The following is a 20,472-nucleotide window of genomic DNA, read 5'->3' on the forward strand; positions in this document are numbered from 1 at the left end:
GGGGAACTACTGATTAGGAAGCCTGACATTTGTACTTGGCAAAACCAAGAAGAAAATAAAGGGGAGCTAGATTCAAAATGTCACCTAGAGAGAATGAAAACCTGTTTCTGCTAGCCTGAGGGCATTTATACTCTGCTTGAGAAAACAATCCCCTGCAAAGCACAGCTGTATTATGTACTTTTTATTTTGCTATAAGACTTTTAAAGATCAGCTCACTACTGAAGCAGCTGATTTGTTTCATGAAAATCAGGACAACTGCTTTGACAGGATTAAGTTCTGTGTGCAAAAGGCATAACTATGATGGAAAAACTTGCTTCACACAGCTCTTCAGCTGTCTGAAGAGATGAAAAGGTTTCAAGCAGGGAAGAATTCAAACAAAATGTTACCTTTTTTAAAAGCAAAAAGTACCTTCAATCATACCTGTGCTTTACTGGGCAAGTTTTACTGTAGCTGATTTATAATATTTCATCATAATACTACATGAAAGAAAGAAACCAGAAAAACTCAGTAGGGAAACTGATTTTGAACAGTCTTCAATTGGCTGTCAGCTGTGCACAGCAGCCCAACATCAAATTAGGTAACTGTTGGAAGCAGCACAACAGAGCTGCCTGGTGTTCAAAAAACAAACTGACTGGAATGTTTCTGACTGGCTCTGTTTAGATGGTATGTTACATTGCTCCTAACGTATTAGTAATAAAAGGCTCCTGTAAGTTACAGAGAAACAGGTCAAAAATGCTATTTCAGACTAACCTAAATAAGTAACCATCATCAACAACAATAAAACAAATTAGTTGTGAACACTGAGAACCATGGAGTGGTGTCAAAAACTACACCCATTGTAAGAAAAAGGACTGACATGACTAGTAGCGGAAGGGGCTTCTGTGAAAGCTGAAACAAGTCAAGATGTTCATTTTGATACAGGAGCTGACAAGACTAAGTAAGGAACTGTACCTCTGGAGTGGCGGAGGTGACCATCACATTGGCCATGAGCTCATTCCTTTTATACATGCTCTCCCCAAGATGCAGGAAGTTTCAGCTCAGCCCGCACTGGTGAGACAACATGATGAAGACAGAATTCCTGCAAAACAAATGCATTTATGAGAATAAATAAATAAAATTTAAGAACACCTAACAATACAAGAGATTTCATTGTCCTTTCTCAGAGAAAAGGACTTCAGACATAAGATGATCTTAGGAGCTAGAATCCCTCTTATCTTTCAGGTACAAACTGTGACAGAGCAGAACTATTAACTTATTGAAAATACAGGTACTTCTTCACTTTTTCCTGTTCATCACTTGAATTAGTCTCAGAACCGGGGATTTGAGTCCCAGTATACCTTCCTAATATGCAAATCCTATTTGCAGCTGCTTAGACCTCAACTGATATCTATACAGACAGATGCACCTGAAAAAGCATTTTATGTCAGGCCCCAAGAACAGTTTTACAGAGAAGAGAACTGGCTAACATCATCCTTCTTAGCTGGAAGGATGAATCTCAAAGATCTCTGCTAATCCAGCAACAGCACTGTCCAAAGTGAGACTTTTTCCAAACCGGATTAAGAAGACAGAGGCAGTTCCAAATTGGCTTCACGTATGTGAAGTACCTTAAGCTTTCTCCAGAAATCAAAAGACCGGACTCCAAAAAATTCGAGCATGTGGCACCATGAAAAAGCTGCCTCTATCCACTTGGATCAAATAACCTGCTCCAGAATCTCTAAGTATTTAATGAACACACAGAAATATAAAGTGCTTAATGAAAACTACTGTTGATTACAACAGTAATACTCATACCTGAAAGAACCATTCAATCTTGAAATAAAGCACAAGTAATTCTGAGACAGTATATTCCTGACTATTGAACAAAGGGAAGCATTAAGTATTTCTAAACATTTATCTCCTTGCTATCAGGAAATCAGTTTTCACCTTCTTGGATACATGTCATTATACACTAAACGATATACACTGTACAGACACAGGTGGATATATATTCGCAAAGCTATGTTGCATCTCATTCAGAAAAAACAGAATTTGTATACAAATTGGGACAACTAACATGAGAACAACTATGATTATAGACTTAACGCAGACAGCAATGGTACTCATAAAAGAATTACACATTTTTAAATAAAATCACTTAACTAGTGACAACAGATACTTCCAGAACACTGCCACCCAATGACAACTGAAACACTCCCTTTGGTCAAAATTTTATGTAAGGGGAAGTGAAGGAACCCTGAACAATTTTATTTTCAAATATACACAGCAAAAAAAAATTTAACCATAAGAGCGGTGAAAATTTACAGCTAATAAATCATAATGATGTAGTAGAAATTTTTCAGATACAGCATATGCATTTCTGCATGTGTGTAAGCGTGTACACACAAAACCTAACGACTGCTTATAACTACCAAGTCAGCTCAAGCTCTAATTCATTTTAAATTGAGAAAACAAACAGCGTATATGGCTGCTCCATCATTCCCCACAGCACACATGGAAGGACCTCGAGGCAACCACTGCCACAGACTCCTAGGTACTCTTCCAGCAAAATCTGCAGGTCCTCAAATAAGCAACTTGGGATTCTGCCACATCTCCCTTTGCATCCTCACCCTTTCCCACAATCCTCTGATCACACAAACAGGAAAATGCTAGGAAAGCAAGCAGCTGAGAATAAAAATAACCTCTTGTTTTACTCCCTCAATAAAGATGAGGTCTTCACCCTACCTGTCATCTCCACAAGGCCTTACATGACAAAACAACTCTCCCCGCAATCTCATGGGCATACGTGAAACAGATCAGTAACTCTATTTCAAATCTCTGCCAGAATCTCCTCAGTTAAACTTGTCAAGAAGCAATTTCCTTTATCTTGTGTCTTGATAAGATTAACTCATATTTTGAGTACTAACAGACTGCAAAGTATTTCTAAGGTCTGGAGCTGCTCCCGTTAATAGTCCTTAGAGATACTGAAGTGGAAAGTAATTTTCATGATGTAATTTCTTTAAAACGTGGCATTTACATCAAGGCCACAAAAATATACTCGTCTCCTCCTTCTCCGCCTTTCTGACTCGGCTTTCCAGAGTGTGGGGGCTAAAAATGCTCTGAAAGGGGAAAGAAAAATCCCATATGTGATCTTGTATCCTGACCAAGCTCAGTTTTACTCCAAGTTTTAACATTCAATAAACAAGAGAGACAGAAGTGCTTTAATCTCTGAAACAAAAAGCACTAACAGACTTCTACCTTTCAACACCCAGTACATATAAAAAACTGCAAGATACTTTCATTCTAAAATGGACCAAAACAGTTTTTTTTTTCAAAAAAAATGTTTCAAGTATAACACAAGCATTAAAAACGCACTGCTTTACCCTGTGTGCATGGCTTCTCCAAGATTCACACCTCCTATGGAAAAAAGTTCCTTGTTTTGCTACCTTGAGGAATGTCATAGGAAGCAATTATGCTTTTAACTTAAGTCCAAGTGGTTTTTATTCTACTGAAATCACCCAGTCATTTGAAGTATTTCCGCACTTGCTATCACAGAAGGTATTATTCTGCAAATGAAGTACTAGTGAAGCTACTACTAAGCATGTTGTAACAGAAGGCTGTCAGACTTTATGCACAAAGATATTAAAAATAATACCAAAGCTACTCCCCCATACTGACATGTTGGCAATTAAAGGTAAAAAGTCATAAAAATCACATGATTTCTTTCCACTGCTTTTGCAACTTGCCCTTTCAAGTTGATCAGGTTAATCATTAAAATCATGCCTTATACAAACAGTGCTAAAAAAAATATCAAAACAAAGAAAACACCTTATCTGTTTATAGGAAGGTTCACAGGTACATTGCAGTAGATCTCATTCATAGATTGCCAGAAGCAAAGTGGATAAATTAGGATGCAAACATACATACCACCAGAGGTTGTCTGTTCTTCTTTGCCAGTTTAACAAACCCATTTAGATATGTAGCTCTCACTGAAGCAAGAGTGAAGACAGTGCAAGAACAACTGAAAAGAAAAACAAAACAGAAACCACCACCATAAAAACTGAGCACAAAAGTAATCCCTGTAGCCATTATTTTACCAGCATTTATCAAATTTTGGTATTTATGGCACGTAAGTGACATTCTTTGAAAGCGGGAATGCAATTTTACATTTCTGTTAGTAACATGCATGTAATCCAGTTACAATGACTTAAATTCAGTCTCATTTCTAGTTACCCAACTCACAAGGAAGTCACTAAATGGCTCTTAAGCACAAACATCACCTCTGGCCAAGGAAGTCCCTGTGCCCTAACACCTGAAAGCCAGCAGAGCCACCTGATGAAGTCACTAACTGTTCACACTGCTCTCAGCAAACATGAGAATAACCATGTAAGCACCCACTGATAACTAGTGTTCTTACTGATTTGCTTGCAGGAGGAAAAAATACTGAGCTAGACGGGTTTTCAATCAGACCTGGTACTGCTCCTCAGAGGACACGCTTTCCAGAATGTGGCATCTAACATCAGAATGACTGTCAGCAACCAAGATAAGAGAATAAGGAATACTGGAAGAATGTTGCTTTCTACTTCCAGCAAGATCAACAATACACTATCCCACATCACTAACAATTGCCACATTTACAATAGACCATATAGAGCTCCACATCAATTCTGAACTGTTCTTCACCGTTACACTTATTTTCCTCTTTCTTCATTCCCAAACTATTTCTCCAGATGTTTACCATTAAAACATTTCTTTCCTTAATAAACCGTGGACAAAGTCCATATTCAGATGCTGTGGGCATAGAGTACAGATGAGAATGTTAGCACAGTTAACATATTGGAAGAGGAAAATGGGGTTCTATTATGAACAGGATGAAAGAATAATGTGGCGACACTTATGCCCCCTTCTGCTTGCATTCAGCCACTGATGTAAAACTTGTCCCTACATCACATCCAGATTCAGCCCAGAGGCTCCTAAGGGGGAACAAGTCCTACTTTTTTGTGTTACTGCTAAATAAAAAGGCAATTAGCATCAAGGTATCCAAAACTATGCACTGCTTGTTCTCCATATTCCACTAAGTTTATTTGGTTTATTAGTATCATTTTAATATTTAAAACAGAAGAAAATTTTCAAAATCCTTCCGAGTCTTGAGACATTACAGCTGTTTTGTCATTGCAGTGACAGAGCAAGTCACTCTGGAAAGATTTCCAGAAGATAATTTCTTTAAATCTTTCAAAGCAGCAGCTGGTACGTGCTATGTGGATACTTGATAACCTAGAGAAAAGTTGATGTACAAACATCAAAAGCTCTGAGCAACACCAGTATAAAACCATTTTATTCCTGACAGCATCCCCTCACAAAAGCTTAGTACATTCAAACATTACATCACACCTTCACTTTCCTCAGTGCCCCTGCCCAGTCAAGTATCACCTCTCAAACCCCATTTCTCATCCCTCACGTGTGATTTGCGCAAAGTGGAGGAAAAAGACCACATCTCCTAGAGCAAAGGCAGAAACGAGCCGTGTAAACCCCACTTCCTTCAGAAAATAGCAATGTTCATCTGCCATTCTGAGTCTATTCATGATATACACTGCATGCACAAAGGCATATGTGAGACTGGACAGTCAACTTGCCTAAATAGTCACAATGCTTTCTATGAAAAGCCTCTTTTCATTTCAAAAGTCCTTTAGAAGTAGTTCAACATTAAACCTTAGTGGCCATTTTGTACAACAGGAAAATGCTGAAATTTTCAAAAGCCTGGATTTAAATAGTAATTGCCAACAGTTTAGTAAGAAAAAAGCAATTAGGCTGCAGAAGATTAAAAAGCCATTACATTTATACAACTAAAGATCCTTCTGAACAAAAACTCTTGCATATTTTCAGTATCCAATTCACCAGAAATTGCCTAATACATTTCATTATGCTTTAGGCAACAGTACCACCTATAGATAAAATAGGCCATGAGCAGTTTAACAGTTTCACACGCATTCCTTTCTGAGGAACTTCTTACTTACTGAATGAATAATAATGAAAATGTAATGGAATAATTTATTATTTTCTATATAAAGCCCTATAAATGGGTGTGACAAGATCAAATGACAATACACCTTTTGAAGGGAAACAGAACTCCAAAGTTCAGTGCAGCAGCTTGTACCATTCTCTGTTACACTACGAGCACAAAGACAAAAGCTGAGCAGAACTAACAATGTGTCCCAGACTTATGATCACTAGACCTGTCAATCTTCAGAGAACTGAAATAGGATTTTAACCAAAACCATAATAAGTATTAAGGGGCTGTGGATTAACTACATGTTAACCCCACTGATTTAACCACCCACAAAATGAAATCACCAAAATAAATATTCCTCAATAATACACATCCCTCCTGAGCAAACAGGCTGACAAACTGATTCTTGCAGCAGTAAGCTGCCAATCAATCAAGTCTTACTCATGAAAAAGCAGGTTCAAGGTCTTACAGGCCTGTGTGCACAACCCATAATGAAAAGACTCTTCATACTCCCCCTAAACTGTCAAAATCTATTTCAAAATTATTAAATATCTCACAGGATCCTTAGTTGCTAAAACCATGGAAGAGCAGGAGGCTGACAATGCAGGTTTGAATGTGATCTACTTTTATCCCAATTATGTCCCATAACTTTACTATATCCACTAATAACTAGAGTTCACCCTAATGACCGTTTATTATATTTACAAGTTAACTAATAAGTGTTCTCTCCTCATCTCCCTATTCAGCTACTTCTACCATCATTTACTGTATTAACAAGTTATGATACAATCAACACTAGCTGCGTAAGGAAAAGAAACATAGTAAAGCGCTATTTACGTAGTTTTAGAGCACGGTTCCACTAGGTGGCAGCGACTCTTACTACAGGCCTGTTCTCAAAATGTCTTAAATCCTTTGTTTTAATATGTATTCATACCTCAGAAAAGAACAAGTATTCATCTTTAATAGATTAAGAAATTAAACTGGAAAGAAAGTGCTTTCTAGGTCTTAGGGGTTTACACAATTACTCTGAGAGCCTATTTTACAGCATCTCTTAGAAAAAGAATGTTTTTTTTTCCTCCAGTAAGGAAGAAAAAAAATAAAAAGGCAAGACAAAAATAAAGAATGCCTTAATTGAAGACAAATGGATGAAACAAACTCCCTTTTCCTCCCCTTCCCATTTTTTCATTGAACTAATGCTGAGCACTGTGGTGGCAGAAGTTGATTTACAATAGTCCAGAAATTGGGAAACCAAAGCAAAAGCTTTGAGGATTATTCATTTCATCCAAACAGCAACCAAAATAATGGTTGCTATCCAGAACCAACCAGTTCTTCAGGTCTGAATCCTTTAGGTCAGTAGCTAGAAAATTGATGAGTGATGGACTTTTGAGCACTTGATGAAGCAGGCAAATTCTAAGAAACTGGAAGATTAATATATAAAATGAGGGGAAAAGGGAGAAAGCACTGCTGCATAACACCAGAGTGAACAAAATGAAAAATATTTCTAGGTTCACAACAGTAACAAAGCAATAATTGTCCTTAAGAAAGAACAAATAATAAAATAATCTCAAAGAAACAAAACAAGCTCACAAGTTAGGAACCTCCTCTCCAGCATAAATCCTGCCTCACAAGCCATTACCCTTCTAACCTATGCTGATTACATAGGTTAGAAGGACAAGACATATGCTTAGCAGAGTTATACTTTAGGGGAATCTCAATAAAACACTCCCAGGAAAAGAAATGTCTATCTGCTGTATACAATACTATCATGACTCTAATGGGCCTCTAGATTCTCTGAACAGAAGAAAACTGACAGACACTTCTGTAATCTGTGTTATCAAACAAGTGAAAATGGGAGAATACCTGTGACTTTAATTACAGTTGCATACTTACAGTGGAATAAGGTGGCTCTGCACTCACTCAACCCATTTTGTTGCAAACCTCCATTAGTTGGTTGTTGGGTCTAGTTCTGGCTATTCAGTAGGTTTCTCTCCTGTTTAAAAGCATGACATTCCTGTAAATCAATAGGAAACAGGATTGTGGTGACCTTTATTATATAACTTGGTTCTTCCCAAACTGTGCATTCTTTATCTGAAATATGCACCCTGCTATTTTTGTTCATAGCTCTCCCTCCCAGGTTTGATGGATAGTTCCTCATTCTAGTTTCACTGGTATGTGATAAATTCCCAAACTCAAAACTAAATACATCACAGAGGGGAAAAGCAACATACCAAGAATTTCATAATTAAATATTCTCCAAATACGTACCTGTAACTCTTCCTCACTCTGCCACTCAACACAAGATCCAAGCTAATATGGGTTTGCTTACTGGTTTTAGTAACTTCTTTCAAGGTGCTTTATGAATGGTAAATGCTACTCATTCTCACTTCATTTTCCTCAAGACTTAACTAAACAAAGCAGAATGGACAGAAAACCAAATACAATCATTCCTCTTTTTCTGTATCAGCAAGTTAAGCCACAGCTCTTCACCAAACATGGTCAGCCACAAACCTGAGAAGATACTGTTTAGATAACTTGAGTGGTGATATTTAGACAGAGCCCTTCCCTTTTCTCCTCTTTTGCTTATACCAACTTTTACAACAGCGGTTTAAGAAAAGTATACATCAAACGAGAAGAATCTCGAAGATAGACACTTTCATATGGAAGCTGACATGAAAATCCCATTAAAGCCCATGTTGCTTTGATAAAGTTAAAAAATCACTGAGGATCACATGGTGTTACTCTGTGCCTCTGCTGCAGTCTCTGTTCTCCTTCTACTGCTAAGGAGCCTTCACTTACAAAAATGTGTATCTTCTAGTCTTTAAACACATATAATTCTTACTGGCATCAGAGAAAACCATCTTTTGCTAGAAAAGTAGCATCCACACACTCAAAACTTACCCAAACTCTATGCATACAGCTGGCATTCCCTGCATAAGAAAGGATCCTAGTTCATAGAAGAATCCAAATAACAAGTTACACATGCGCTAGCATCCACTTCGGTATTTCAAGCAAAATTACACACACCATGTACGTTCACACCCCATCTCAGCTTTGTCAGTCAGACTTGTTCCCTGGCAATTCAGTTTTTGCTTGCGTGTGTCCGTGAGAGTGCTCCATTCTACCTACTTCTTTCACTCTCTATGGCTTTAAAAACTAACTTTTAAAGTAAAAATTTGATACAGCTGGGAAAAAAAAAATGCCTTTGCAAACTCTGTGCTGGCAATGTCCAGTGTATCCAAACTTTTCAACTAAGCAGCATTAATTCTTCCTGTTTCTCCACCCCCCCCCCCCCCCCCCCCCCCCGTGCTGTTGATAAGTCAAAAGTCATTTGGTATTGAAGATGGACATCAATGAGGCAGACAGAAAGCATTTATCAGAAACAGATACACACCCCCAACTCCTGATGTTACCAAACAGAAGCTCGCGAAAACATTAACAAACAGGGAAGAAAACAGCCTCTTGCTGGGAAAAAAGAGATGCATCAGTATTTGGCATCCTGCATTAAACACAACTGCTGCACCTTGCCACAAATTAACTGAGCAACTTTTAAAGAGACAACATTCATTCAAGTTGAAGCATGTGTTTCACAAAACAAACCCAGTAAAAATTATTTTTTATAATAATACAGTTATCTGCTATAGCTGATGAAAAGCTTTGAGCTATGGAGAATACTAAGGTCAACATACAGACAACATAGCGTGAGGCGTCCTGGCCCATGGCAGGGGGTTGAACTAGATGAGCGTAAGGTCCCTTCCAACCCAACCCATTCTATGATTCTGATTCTATATATAAAGGAATGACAGGAATCAGGAAAAAAAAAAAAACCACTATAAAAATGAGGTAATTCCAAACCATATCTTAGGTAACTGTAAAATAGTATAAAATCCCTATGTTGCATATTACTTACTAAAGGAACTTTTAAAGCTTCCATTAACTTTATATTTTCTTCAACTTCTTTGGTGCAACACGTTCTATAAACATTTATTTTGGAGAAATTTATGCAAAATAGGTAACTGTCTTCAGATCCAAACATAAGAAACCACATTTTTTAAACTAGTCTCCTTTCTTAAAAATCCTTGTACTTAAGAGATGTGATAGTTCTGAATATCTAATTCTGACTGCTTATGAAATCAACAGATGTAGTCAAAACAGAAAGTCATTTAAAGCAGCATAATTTAACTATGTCAAACAGTTTTTTTCTTTGGCAAAGGACAAAACTGGAATCTACATTCACATACCAGTGGCAGAATTAAACATTTAAAATGTGAATACACTAATTGGCATAAACCCCACACCTAAACCTTCTTCACCTTCTGTCACCTGAAGATGACATGAGACAAACTGGGAACTTTTACCTTCCTTTTTAAAATAAGGATATGAAAAATGTGCATTATAATCAAGTATCATTTTCACCAAATGCTTTAGAACTTAAAATCCTCCCCATTCTGTCTACTATTTCCTTGTCTATTTATAGAATTAATCCTTTTTTTTTCTTTAACATTGCACTGAGAGTTCATAATATAAACAAAATTCACATAGAACAAAAAGCAAAGCTCATAACTATGGCCCCTCTTGATTCCTAGGTATCGCCCTTTTACTAAAATAAGGTAAATGAACAAAAAAAATGAATAAAAGAACTTGGTTATAATAGGAGTTTTCTGTTTGTTGGATGGGTTTTTTTTTGTTTGGTTTTTGGTGTGTTTTTCTGTTGCTGTTTTGTTTTTCTCTTCAAACTGGTGCCACACCATGCGGGACAGGCAACACAGAAAACTAGCAAACAAGTGCACATAGTTCTATCCTTAGTACACACACTTCCTGTCCTTCTCACACATGAAGAGTGACTACTAGGCACAGCATGAATGTTCAGTGTGAAAACAAATCTGACTTTAAAAGCACCTGTTGGCCATAAAGGGCAGATTGCTACATTCAATTACAATGTCTTTAAGGCAAGGAATATCTTCCAAATCGTAAAAGGGACCAACCCAGATTTAATTTTAAATTTTAAAAAGGAGGCCTACCAGAAAACTGGAGAGGGACTTAAAAAGTCAAGGGCATGCAGGGACAGGACAAGGGGGAATGGCTTTAAACTGACAGAGGGGACACTGAGATGAGACCTTAGGCAGAAGTTCTTTCCTGTGAGGGTGATGAGGTGTTGGCACAGGGTGCCCAGGGAAACTGTGGCTGCCCCATCCCTGGCAGTGCTCAAGGCCAGGCTGGATGGGGCTTGGAGCAGGCTGGTCTAGTGGAAGGTGTCCCTGCCAGTGGTAGGGTGAGCTTTAAGGTCTCTTCTGACGCAAACCATTTTGTGATTCTATAAACATTTTTTCAATAATAAGCGAGATAAGAGATTATGTTCAATATTTTTAGGCACAGAAAAACAGACAAAAGGCATGCTGCGGTTCTACAACTGAAAAGTTCAGCAACAGCTCCTTCTCCAGTGCATGCCAAAACCTTTGACATGCTGAAGCCAGCCCAAAAATTATCTGAAGCGCTTTGAAAACAGATGTCAGCCAAAGTTCTTTAACAGGACTTGCACAGTCTCACTCACATGATATGCAAATGGTTTTCAGATTTATTCTAAAATCCCAGTGGAGGATGTGGCCAAACCCAGCAGGTTTCCACCTGCTCCCCCCACTACCCTGCTCAACAAATACATCCTCTAGAAGGGCTCCTCCCACTGCCCACCAAGCCTCGGGCAGCACAACACCGGCTGTCCCAGAGCGAAACACCGCAGCCCCTTGGGGAAATACCTGTGCGGGGCCGCAACCGCTGGCGGCAAAGGCGCGCAGGGCTCGCGCAAGCCGGGGCACGCAGCGCGGGCAGGGAACGCACCTTGGGCCCAAGGCCGCAAGGCCGCGCGGGCACCCGCCGACGCCCCTCAGTCAGAACCCGGTGCGGCCCGGCCCAGAGCGGCGCTCACAAGGCGGGGCCTCGCGCCGGAGGCCGCGGTGAGCGGCGCCGATCCTCCTCCAGCGCACCTGCCCGCGGGCCGCGCCACCGCCGCTCTCAGAGACCGGCTGCGCCCCACACCGCGTTCACCGCCCCTCCACGGCGCCGGGAGCCCCAGGAGCTGAGCGTCCTTGGAGGGCGGGCTCCTGCCGGGCCCGTCGCCGCAGAGCTCCAGCCACAGCACACGCCCGAAGCGGAGACGGCAACGGGCAACCGGGTGGGGGGCTGCGGCGGACGAGCCTATAGCGGGGCGGGGCTGGGCGAGCGCAGCCGCCCCGCGCTGAGGTGAAAGGGGGGGGAGGTCCCACCTGTCCCGCTGGGCTTGTCCGCGTCTCACCTGCCCGGGAACGGCTGCTCCCAGCGTCGCCTACGAGGCTTCTCGGCGCGGGGACCCCACCGGCAGCGGGCCGGGGGTGGGCAGCCTCAGGCCGCCCGCCGGACCGAGCCCCCCACCCGCTGCTGCCGCGGCGGATGAGGCCCAAGCCGGCTGAGGGGGGGGCGAGGGGCGAGAACGGGGAGCACTGGAATGACGGGCCGGACAGCCAATCGCTGCTGCGCACGGGAGCGCTAGCCAATCGGCTGCGGGGCTGGCACTGCGTAGGAGCTGCCACCGCCGCCTGCAGGTGCGTTGCGCGTGCTGGGCTGCGCCCTCGCCCTCCCGCCGGCGGGTCCGGGCCCTCAGATTACTGGGCCCTCAGCGGCACAGGGCGGGCCCTCAACGGCACAGGGCGGGCCCACGGGGCCGCAGCGTGGGCTCTGGAGCGCCGGTGTTGTGCCCGCAGGACGCTGTGCCCCTGGTCGGTCCCACCCGCAGCCTGGCACCGGGCGGCGGGTTCAGGCGCTCCCTGAGGTAACGCGGCCCGTCTTACGCGCAAAGGCGGCAAATGGGTTGTCTCCAGCCACTCACCCTGGCCGCGGTGCGGATAGGAACTCCTGCGGTACATGCATGGAAGAACATCTCGACCCCCAAACCGAGCCCGGGGTCGGGTTCACAGCCCAGCGACGGTGCGGGAGACGCCCGGCAGTGAGGCAACGCGTTCTCCCACAGCAACGGGCCGGGCTTTGCGGCTTCCTGAGCGTACTTGGAGGAGAGGACATTCCCACTGTGCATGGTTTACCATATGCTAAACGCTTCATCTCTCGACAGTGGTGCAGGACAGTGCTCGAAGCTACATGGCCAAAGCAAGGTGCATCTTTCTTTGAATTACAGCTTCTCCACAAGCAGTGGTCAGCGGGTAGGTGGCCTGCAAGCACTGAAGGGAAAACATTTGCCCTGTGTGGTATTAGCTACATGCAGGATTGCTTTCCAGTCCATCAGATTGAGCTGTGGTGTTACACATGACAGAACAAAACCCTAGTGAGGGTACTCAGAGGCCGTTTGAGAGATGGTATGATGTCCAGAACACATAACTTGTCTCTCTTGTGGTTTAAGCCCAGCCAGTAACTCAGCACCATGCAGCCGCTCACTCACATTCCCCTTTCCCCCTCTCTGGGTGGGATGGAGAGGAGAATCAAAAAATGTGAACAACATGGGTTGAGAGAAGAACAGTCCAATACCTGAATTATAATACAGAACAACTACTACTACTACTAATGGTAAGGAAAGCAACAAGGGGAGAGAATATAAAACTGAAGGGGGGAAAAGAAAAACAATAAACGCAACTGATGCACAATGCAATTGCTCACCACCCACTGACCAATACCCAGCCCAACCCGAACAGCAGTGGGTCCCTTCCAGGTGACTCCCCTCAGTTTCTATGCTGGGCATGATGTGCTGTGGTATGGAAAACCCCTTTGGCTAGTCTGGGTCAGGTGTCCTGCCTCTGCTTCCTCCCAGCTTCCCATGTCCCTCCTCACTGGCAGAGCACGAGACTGAAAAGTCCTTGATCAGAGTAAGCGTTACTGAGCAACAACTAAACCATGCTGTGTTATCAGCACTGTTCTCAGACTAAAGCCAAAACAGCACTGCACCAGCAAATACGAAGGAGAAAAAAATAACTGTTACAGCTGAAACCAGGTCTTTCTCCAATATCCCAGTTACTAAAGGAGACTAGGAGTAACTAGTAACTAGTTACTTCAATGACTGTCAAGTCCAGAGAAGTTTAAACACCTTCAGACATCCCAATTAAACATGTGAGCTTTCTTTCCAAAGCAGAAAGATTCTATTTGAAAATATACTATAGAAATAAATATAGATTTGGAATCTGCTTGTGAATACTGATGCTCACAACTCCAATATCCACATCAAAACCAAATGCACTATATGGAAAGTTATTTTCCCTACACACTATACCTCCAGAATGGCTGAAGAATTTAAACTAATTTCATATGAATCTCCAGTCAGTTCATAGGCATATGCAGAGTTTATCCTGTTGGTACTACTAAGCTACATGAGCTTTCCTCTAAAACTTCCAGCATCAGCTCCCACTAGAGAAAGAGTACAAGATTGTCTGGGAAAATGTTTTCACTCTGTCCTATATCAGAATGCCAGGACATTAAAATAAGAGTTCATGGGCTACAGTCCTCTTAAAATAACAACAATAATATATATGTCATTGCATATATTATAATAATTATATATATATATAGCTACTGGTATTTCTAAAGGATTCAGAAAAAAACAATTTGAAAGGTAGTTACTTCCTATCCTAATAATTATGAGATTCCAAACTGATGCTTAAAGTACTGCAAAGTGATGATGTCTACTGCCACTGCCTAAATAGGTCTTGTGCATTACAGCAGGACATCCTCTGAAATCCTGGATATAAACACTGCCCTGCTAAGAATGGGGTTACTTGGCAGCTGCTCCTGTTGAGGGTACTATAATAAACAAAGGTTGGAAACTTTTTTTTAGTTCCTGTTTCAGGTTTCTCCTCCGTGACGCACCTTAAATGGTCCCTACGTAATTTATACTTTCATAAACTGGCCAGCACCCTCTGGTGGAAAAAAATGCATAGGCAAGATTTAGGGTTGTACTGACCTGAGTTATTTGAAAGGGTTGGCAAAGTACCCAGCCACGTAATGTCACTTTGGACAATGCCATTAGCCAGGTAATTTCCCAAGATTTTAATACAGTGTTTCTGTCTATAGTTCAACTGACATTTGATTGAATTTTCTTTTAATTTTCTCCTGAATCCATGAACAATACAATAGGAGGAAAAATGAACCAAATGAAAGTAGATCAAGAACTTGTTTGTTATTTAAGATTATAAACTATCAGTTTCAATAACCAAACTTTTTTTCTGTGTGCATTTGTCTGTCAGCATTGCTTGAAGCTGATTTAGAGAAAAACATTTTCAAGCTTTACCAAATTTCGTGCTTTGGAAATAAGTTACTTTAGTTAAGCCAATACAATACTCTTATTGGCTATCTGTGCTGAAGTAGCCTAAAATATTTTCCAACTTATTAGGGACAAACTCTAAACAAGCAGAAAAGTTGAAGTTTAACCACACATACTGTACTATGGTACTGTAATTATTGCCATGGATTGCAACTTTAAACAAATATGAACTACCCAAGGTCAGTGGGGTATCTCTAGATAGAACTAGATGAAATCTGATTTCTGTGCAGTAAAAATACATTGAAAAAAGTTCACTAGACAAAAAGGGAGTTAAAGAAAAACCTGAAAAATTTCTAAGTGCTAAGTGCAAAGAATATCAGAATTATTCTGGTAGTCTAGAGACATCTTATAAATCTTAAAATAATGTACACCACCACAGTTTCTCTTACTTCCACATCTTTGTGTGGACAACATGGACAAAGAAGGGGTCCTTTGAAGCTACGAGCCATTTTACACAGGCAGTTGACTTGTGTCATCTTGTATCTGAGCCCAGGGGAACTCCATGTCTTCTATCAGAGGACTTCTCTCTATAGAAGGAGAGAAATCAATCTTAAGAGACTATTCAAATACTGTGAAGTCTTCTGATGCATTATGAATGACTCTTGACCAGACACTGTGCTTTACACTGTGTGAAATTTGATTGTAACATCATCACTTCAGCTTTGACTAGCTTGACAAGTTTTGACACATTAAACCTCCAAATACAGTTATCTAATCTTGTTGCTTTGGTCATATCCCTTAATTGTTTTCACAAGTTTTTTCTTCCAAAAGCAATTGTGTATCTTCATTTTAAGGGCTTTTCCATTAATTCTCAATATATCTATTTTCTTACCATCACATTTCACTTATATCTAGATAGAGTCACTGTCCTTTACCTGCTTACTATGTTTTCAAACAAGCACCTTAGTATTGCCCTGACACTGCCTTTTACTGATGAATTATCCATCAGCCTTGCAAAACTGCCTCAAAAAATCATTCTTCATAGAAGGATGGGCATTTGTTTGGTCAAGGGCATTTCTCTAATGCCAGGTTGCTCCAAGCCCTGTCCAACCTGACTTTGTACACTGCCAGGGATGGGGCCGCCACAGTTTCTCTGGGCAATGTGCGCCAGCGCCTCACCACCCTCACAGGGAAGAACTTCTGCCTAAGATCTCATCTCAATATGTCAATTTAAAGCTGTTCCTTCTTGTCCTGTCACTACAGACCTTTATCAGAAGCCTCTCTCCAGATTCTATGTGAAAGAAATTCTTAGAAACTTGCCCTTCCCCCATCACTCCCAAAAAGTTTAGTGTCCTTACGAACAGTATCTGGTCTAAAGGGTAAATTTATCTGGAACTCCGTAACTTAGATTGCACTTGCATAGCACAAACAAAATCCAGCATGTTTGTTTTGCTTGACTAAAGCCAGTCAGCCATATCAAGGAGGAAACTTTCCACTTGCCTTCAAACAGCAATAACCACAAGCTACTGGGGCACGTGAGTGATGCTGTGGTGCAGCCCCTTCTGTACACTTGCAAGCTAAAGCGATTTCCACAAGGTGCCCAGTGTTTTGTGATATCTGTGCCACATTCCCTTTGGGAAGTATCGGCTGTAAACAAGTCTGTGACATATATAATGCAGTTGTGGAGGATCATGTCAGCTCACATGGTTCCCAACTCACAAGTCTGCACAGGAAAGAGCTAAAGCTGCCTGTATGGCTGCTTTGTGGACAGAAACCTATCATGAAGGAAACACAGCAAGTATTTCCTGACAGAACTGGTGAGCATCTTGGCTCTAAAAGCTGTGTCGAGTTCCATGGACACAACCTTGCTGCATCTGATTTCTAACTTGGATGGCTGCCTGACAAGATGGAACAATTCTACCAGCTCAAGCAAAACAAACCAAACCAGATAAGGAGGGGAATGCAAGAAGCAGCATTATATTCTGTTTCCCTGCTCTCCCAGTCAAAGCAACATTACATTTATTCCTCTCCTAGCAGTCATGTCTTCTTTACCCCATTCTACATCGTATTTTCAGTCCATACAAGCAAGGGGATTTGAGCAGATGTTTTGCTGAAATGGTTTATCTTCCTCAGTCTGTCCATATCAACCAACCTCCCACCCCCCAAAACCCCAAGGCCAGTAAAGATAGCTACATCCTTCAGCTGCATTAGCATTAGACAAACACACCCTTTGCCACCACATGAGATTAAAACCTATTTAAATTTAATTCAGCTTTATTAGAGAACAAAAGTCTTTGCTGGCATACATCTCTCACAATAAAATACTGGCAATGGTGATGGTAAATTTTAACCAGATTTAATAGTATCAGCTGTGTTTTCATGAATGTAAAGCAAAAATTCTTTCTGCAAAATTCCAGTTGTCCCAGGAAGGATAAGTCTGTCTCAGCAAATCACTGGTAGTATACAACTTGGTTGAGGATATATTAACTCCTCCAAGAAACTGCTTGTTACAAAGGCACTTAAAGAGCTGTCAACAGCCAGCTGCCATGAAGCAAGTTAAGGCTGGGCTATCAGCAGAAAGTAGCTTCAGTTCAAGATCGTGGGCTAGGAGGAGCTGTACCCTTATGCTTGCTGAGGACAGAATTAGCTCTACTCTTACATATGGCATAACATAAAATGCAAATGCTGCTGTCAAAAAGAAACATGACCCCCAGCCCAAGTGACTTGCCTTTGGCTCAGTGCAAGGCAGACTGCCATCACCCAGGCGGGGTTTTGTTTTGCTCTGAGAGCTGGACAAGGGTTTGGAGCACAACACTCCATCTGTTCAGGACTAAACCAGCAATGCTGGCAAAAAGGAGAAACTTCAGGAGGAGTTTGTCTCTCAGGAGTTGTGATTACTTGTTGGTACATGAGTATTAAACCACAGCTTCTTATAACACTTCAGGAAATGCAAGTTCCTTAGTAATTAAATACCTAAATATAGACACTGACACCACACATTTGCTCTAGAAGCATTTTAATTTACAAACAGCAATTCCCATTGACTTTATACCATAAAAAAGGCAATTTACAAGCAAGAAACAAATTCATCAGAACAAAATAAAGCAGCACTGAAATATTCATGTCACAAATCTAAAACCAAAGTGAATACAAGAGTAAAATATCATTTGAATAAATATTTTAAAATTCATGCTATAAAATAATCCTTAATGGCAAGTTATTTATTGTTACAGCATCAGCTTAGCTAGCTTCATTTACTTCATATGGTGATGAAGTGTGGAGTTGTGAGGTTACCGGTTTATATTGCAAGATAATGACACCAAGTCAAGTCATTCAAACTGTTCAATTATTTCTCATGAAAAACAACCATACAAATAAAAGTTATTTAAAAATACCATTTTTCAGTCAGAAACAAACACTGTTAAATCGTGCAAGAGCTCTACCTCTAACCAGATACATAACCAGAGGCTTGCAATACAAGCCCAGCGGCTGACTTCATAGTGTATATACGAGTGGGAGAAGACAGCAGTTTCTTGTAGCCACCAGAGCAGGAGTTTCATGAACTAGAAGTGAACCTGCTCTGTTCCTGACACTCAGCTTCACACCCCCTGAAGAAACACAGGACACGGCTCTCAGGCTTTCTTGTTTGTTTAGCATTTCTTTTAAAAAATGTAAACTCTCATAAGTTAATGCTGTCAAAGGGATGTGCAAGTAGTTTTATATCTACAATATTAAATACAACTATCCTGGCACTTGTTAAAATACATGTAAAATGCACACAGATTATATAAACTTTGAACATTTTGAATGACTTTACTAAACTTCTGATTCAATCGCTGAGTATTATGAAATTTACAATTCATGAAATAAACAGATTCATATAAAGAATTTACATAATTCCCGAAATACTTTCAAATATAAAATTTAATAAATAACCCTGACCAGTCAAAAAGCACCATTCAAGGGAAAAATTCCCTTGGAAAATAGATTAGGTGTTGCATATTTGAGTCCCTTTCAATGGTTTCATGTGAAACCTCTTTAGAAAAATGACAATAAAAGAATCACAGTAAACTAATACAAAAATTCAAATAAGATATATATATATTTAAAGGTAAAGCTCATTCGATCTTTTCCCAGCCCTTGATTTTATTTCTGCTGTTCTTCCCATAAACATATTAAGAGGCCTCATTGTTTTGTCTGAAAGTAAACCAAAGGCTTCAGCATAAAACATGGATTTATGCTTGGGAAGACTGCATTAAAAACTATCAATTTAGGCCTACAGTATATTCTGCTGAACAGTGAACTGACAGTATCCTTTATGCTGTTGAAAGGTTTCACACTAAAATAGCTGAGCCAATCTTGAGGCCTTAGTGACCAAACTGAACTTTTAATAGACTGTATTTACAAAGCTGTTTTCTAAATGTATTTACAAGTTTAAAAGAAACAATAGGGAAGATAACTGATTTAAGAAAACTAAAATAGCTGTTTAAAACCACAAACATTAGCAAAGGTATAAAATCCTTTATTTTCACAGTTTGTCATAATAGGTTAAACATCTAGAGGAAAGGACACTGTCACTGTTTTCACATTTTTCTATAATTAAAAAGGTAGATTAAGAAGAGACTCAATTATGAACCAGCCTATATAATTTCATGATTTATTTTGCTGTCAAATATTTCTTCACATATTTTTTTTGACTTCTGCATTTATTGTAAATGAAATGTGTAACAGCTCTGTGCTAACTTAAAACTGTACAGACACATGACACTGTACAGTACTTCCATCATTCGCTTAAAATAACACAGCATACTCTGTTTTGGTGGACTTGTGAAATGAACTTCAATCACATAATGCTTCATGTTCCATGACAATGTTCATCCTGGCATACCACTATGTGACAAGGCACAATTTAATTGATGTTGCCAGGTTTGAAGTTCGTTTTCTACCAGAGTTACACACTTGGTAAGTGTCAATGTAAATGCTGGATGATGTTTTATGCTCACCTACGTATGCATCCTTTGAAGCACTGCTGGACTTTACAGTACTGTGTTATGGCTTGATAATTATTAACACTGCTAGCAGTGGAAAGGGTAAATGGCGCATCCACAAGAACAGGAGCAAGCAGAACTTGTACTGCTGAATCATGAGTTTGTAGAAAAAGTGATCATTTCCTGCCCCTTAACAGTCCTGTTACAATGTTTTGAACCTGAACCTGTACAATCAAAGTGATGTTGGTTTTTTGTTTGTTTGTTTGTTTTTT

General features: G+C 40.5%; 1 protein-coding gene and 1 long non-coding RNA gene across 8 annotated transcripts in view; one reads left to right on the forward strand and one right to left on the reverse strand.

The window, feature by feature from the left end:
• Window positions 1-12,365, reverse strand: part of RALGPS1 (Ral GEF with PH domain and SH3 binding motif 1) — a 75,808-nt gene extending 63,443 nt beyond the window's left edge. For 3 of the 7 annotated variants that reach the window (XM_057401636.1, XM_057401631.1, XM_057401637.1), the window contains exons 1-4: window positions 12,270-12,365; window positions 7,874-7,994; window positions 3,904-3,997; window positions 952-1,078 (exon numbers count right to left, since the gene is read on the reverse strand). In XM_057401636.1, coding sequence (XP_057257619.1) covers window positions 952-1,008 — 57 coding nt within the window. In that variant the 5' untranslated portion in view covers window positions 1,009-1,078; window positions 3,904-3,997; window positions 7,874-7,994; window positions 12,270-12,365. Of the gene's footprint in view, window positions 1-951; window positions 1,079-3,903; window positions 3,998-7,873; window positions 7,995-8,084; window positions 8,179-12,240 lie in introns of all 7 variants that reach the window. The other 4 variants (XM_057401633.1, XM_057401634.1, XM_057401632.1 and 1 more) reach the window with 4 other exon arrangements.
• Window positions 12,366-13,037: 672 nt separating this feature from the next.
• LOC130595078 (uncharacterized) lies at window positions 13,038-14,779 on the forward strand. The gene is made up of 2 exons (XR_008971214.1): window positions 13,038-13,167; window positions 14,672-14,779. It is a non-coding gene; the product is annotated as an uncharacterized LOC130595078 (long non-coding RNA).
• The last annotated feature ends 5,693 nt before the right edge of the window (window positions 14,780-20,472 follow it).

The sequence above is a fragment of the Pezoporus wallicus genome, unplaced genomic scaffold, assembly GCF_028554395.1.
Source record: "Pezoporus wallicus isolate ANWC-B61680 ecotype Strahan unplaced genomic scaffold, APGP_CSIRO_Pwel_v1 contig_8013, whole genome shotgun sequence".
NCBI lineage: Eukaryota > Metazoa > Chordata > Aves > Psittaciformes > Psittacidae > Pezoporus > Pezoporus wallicus.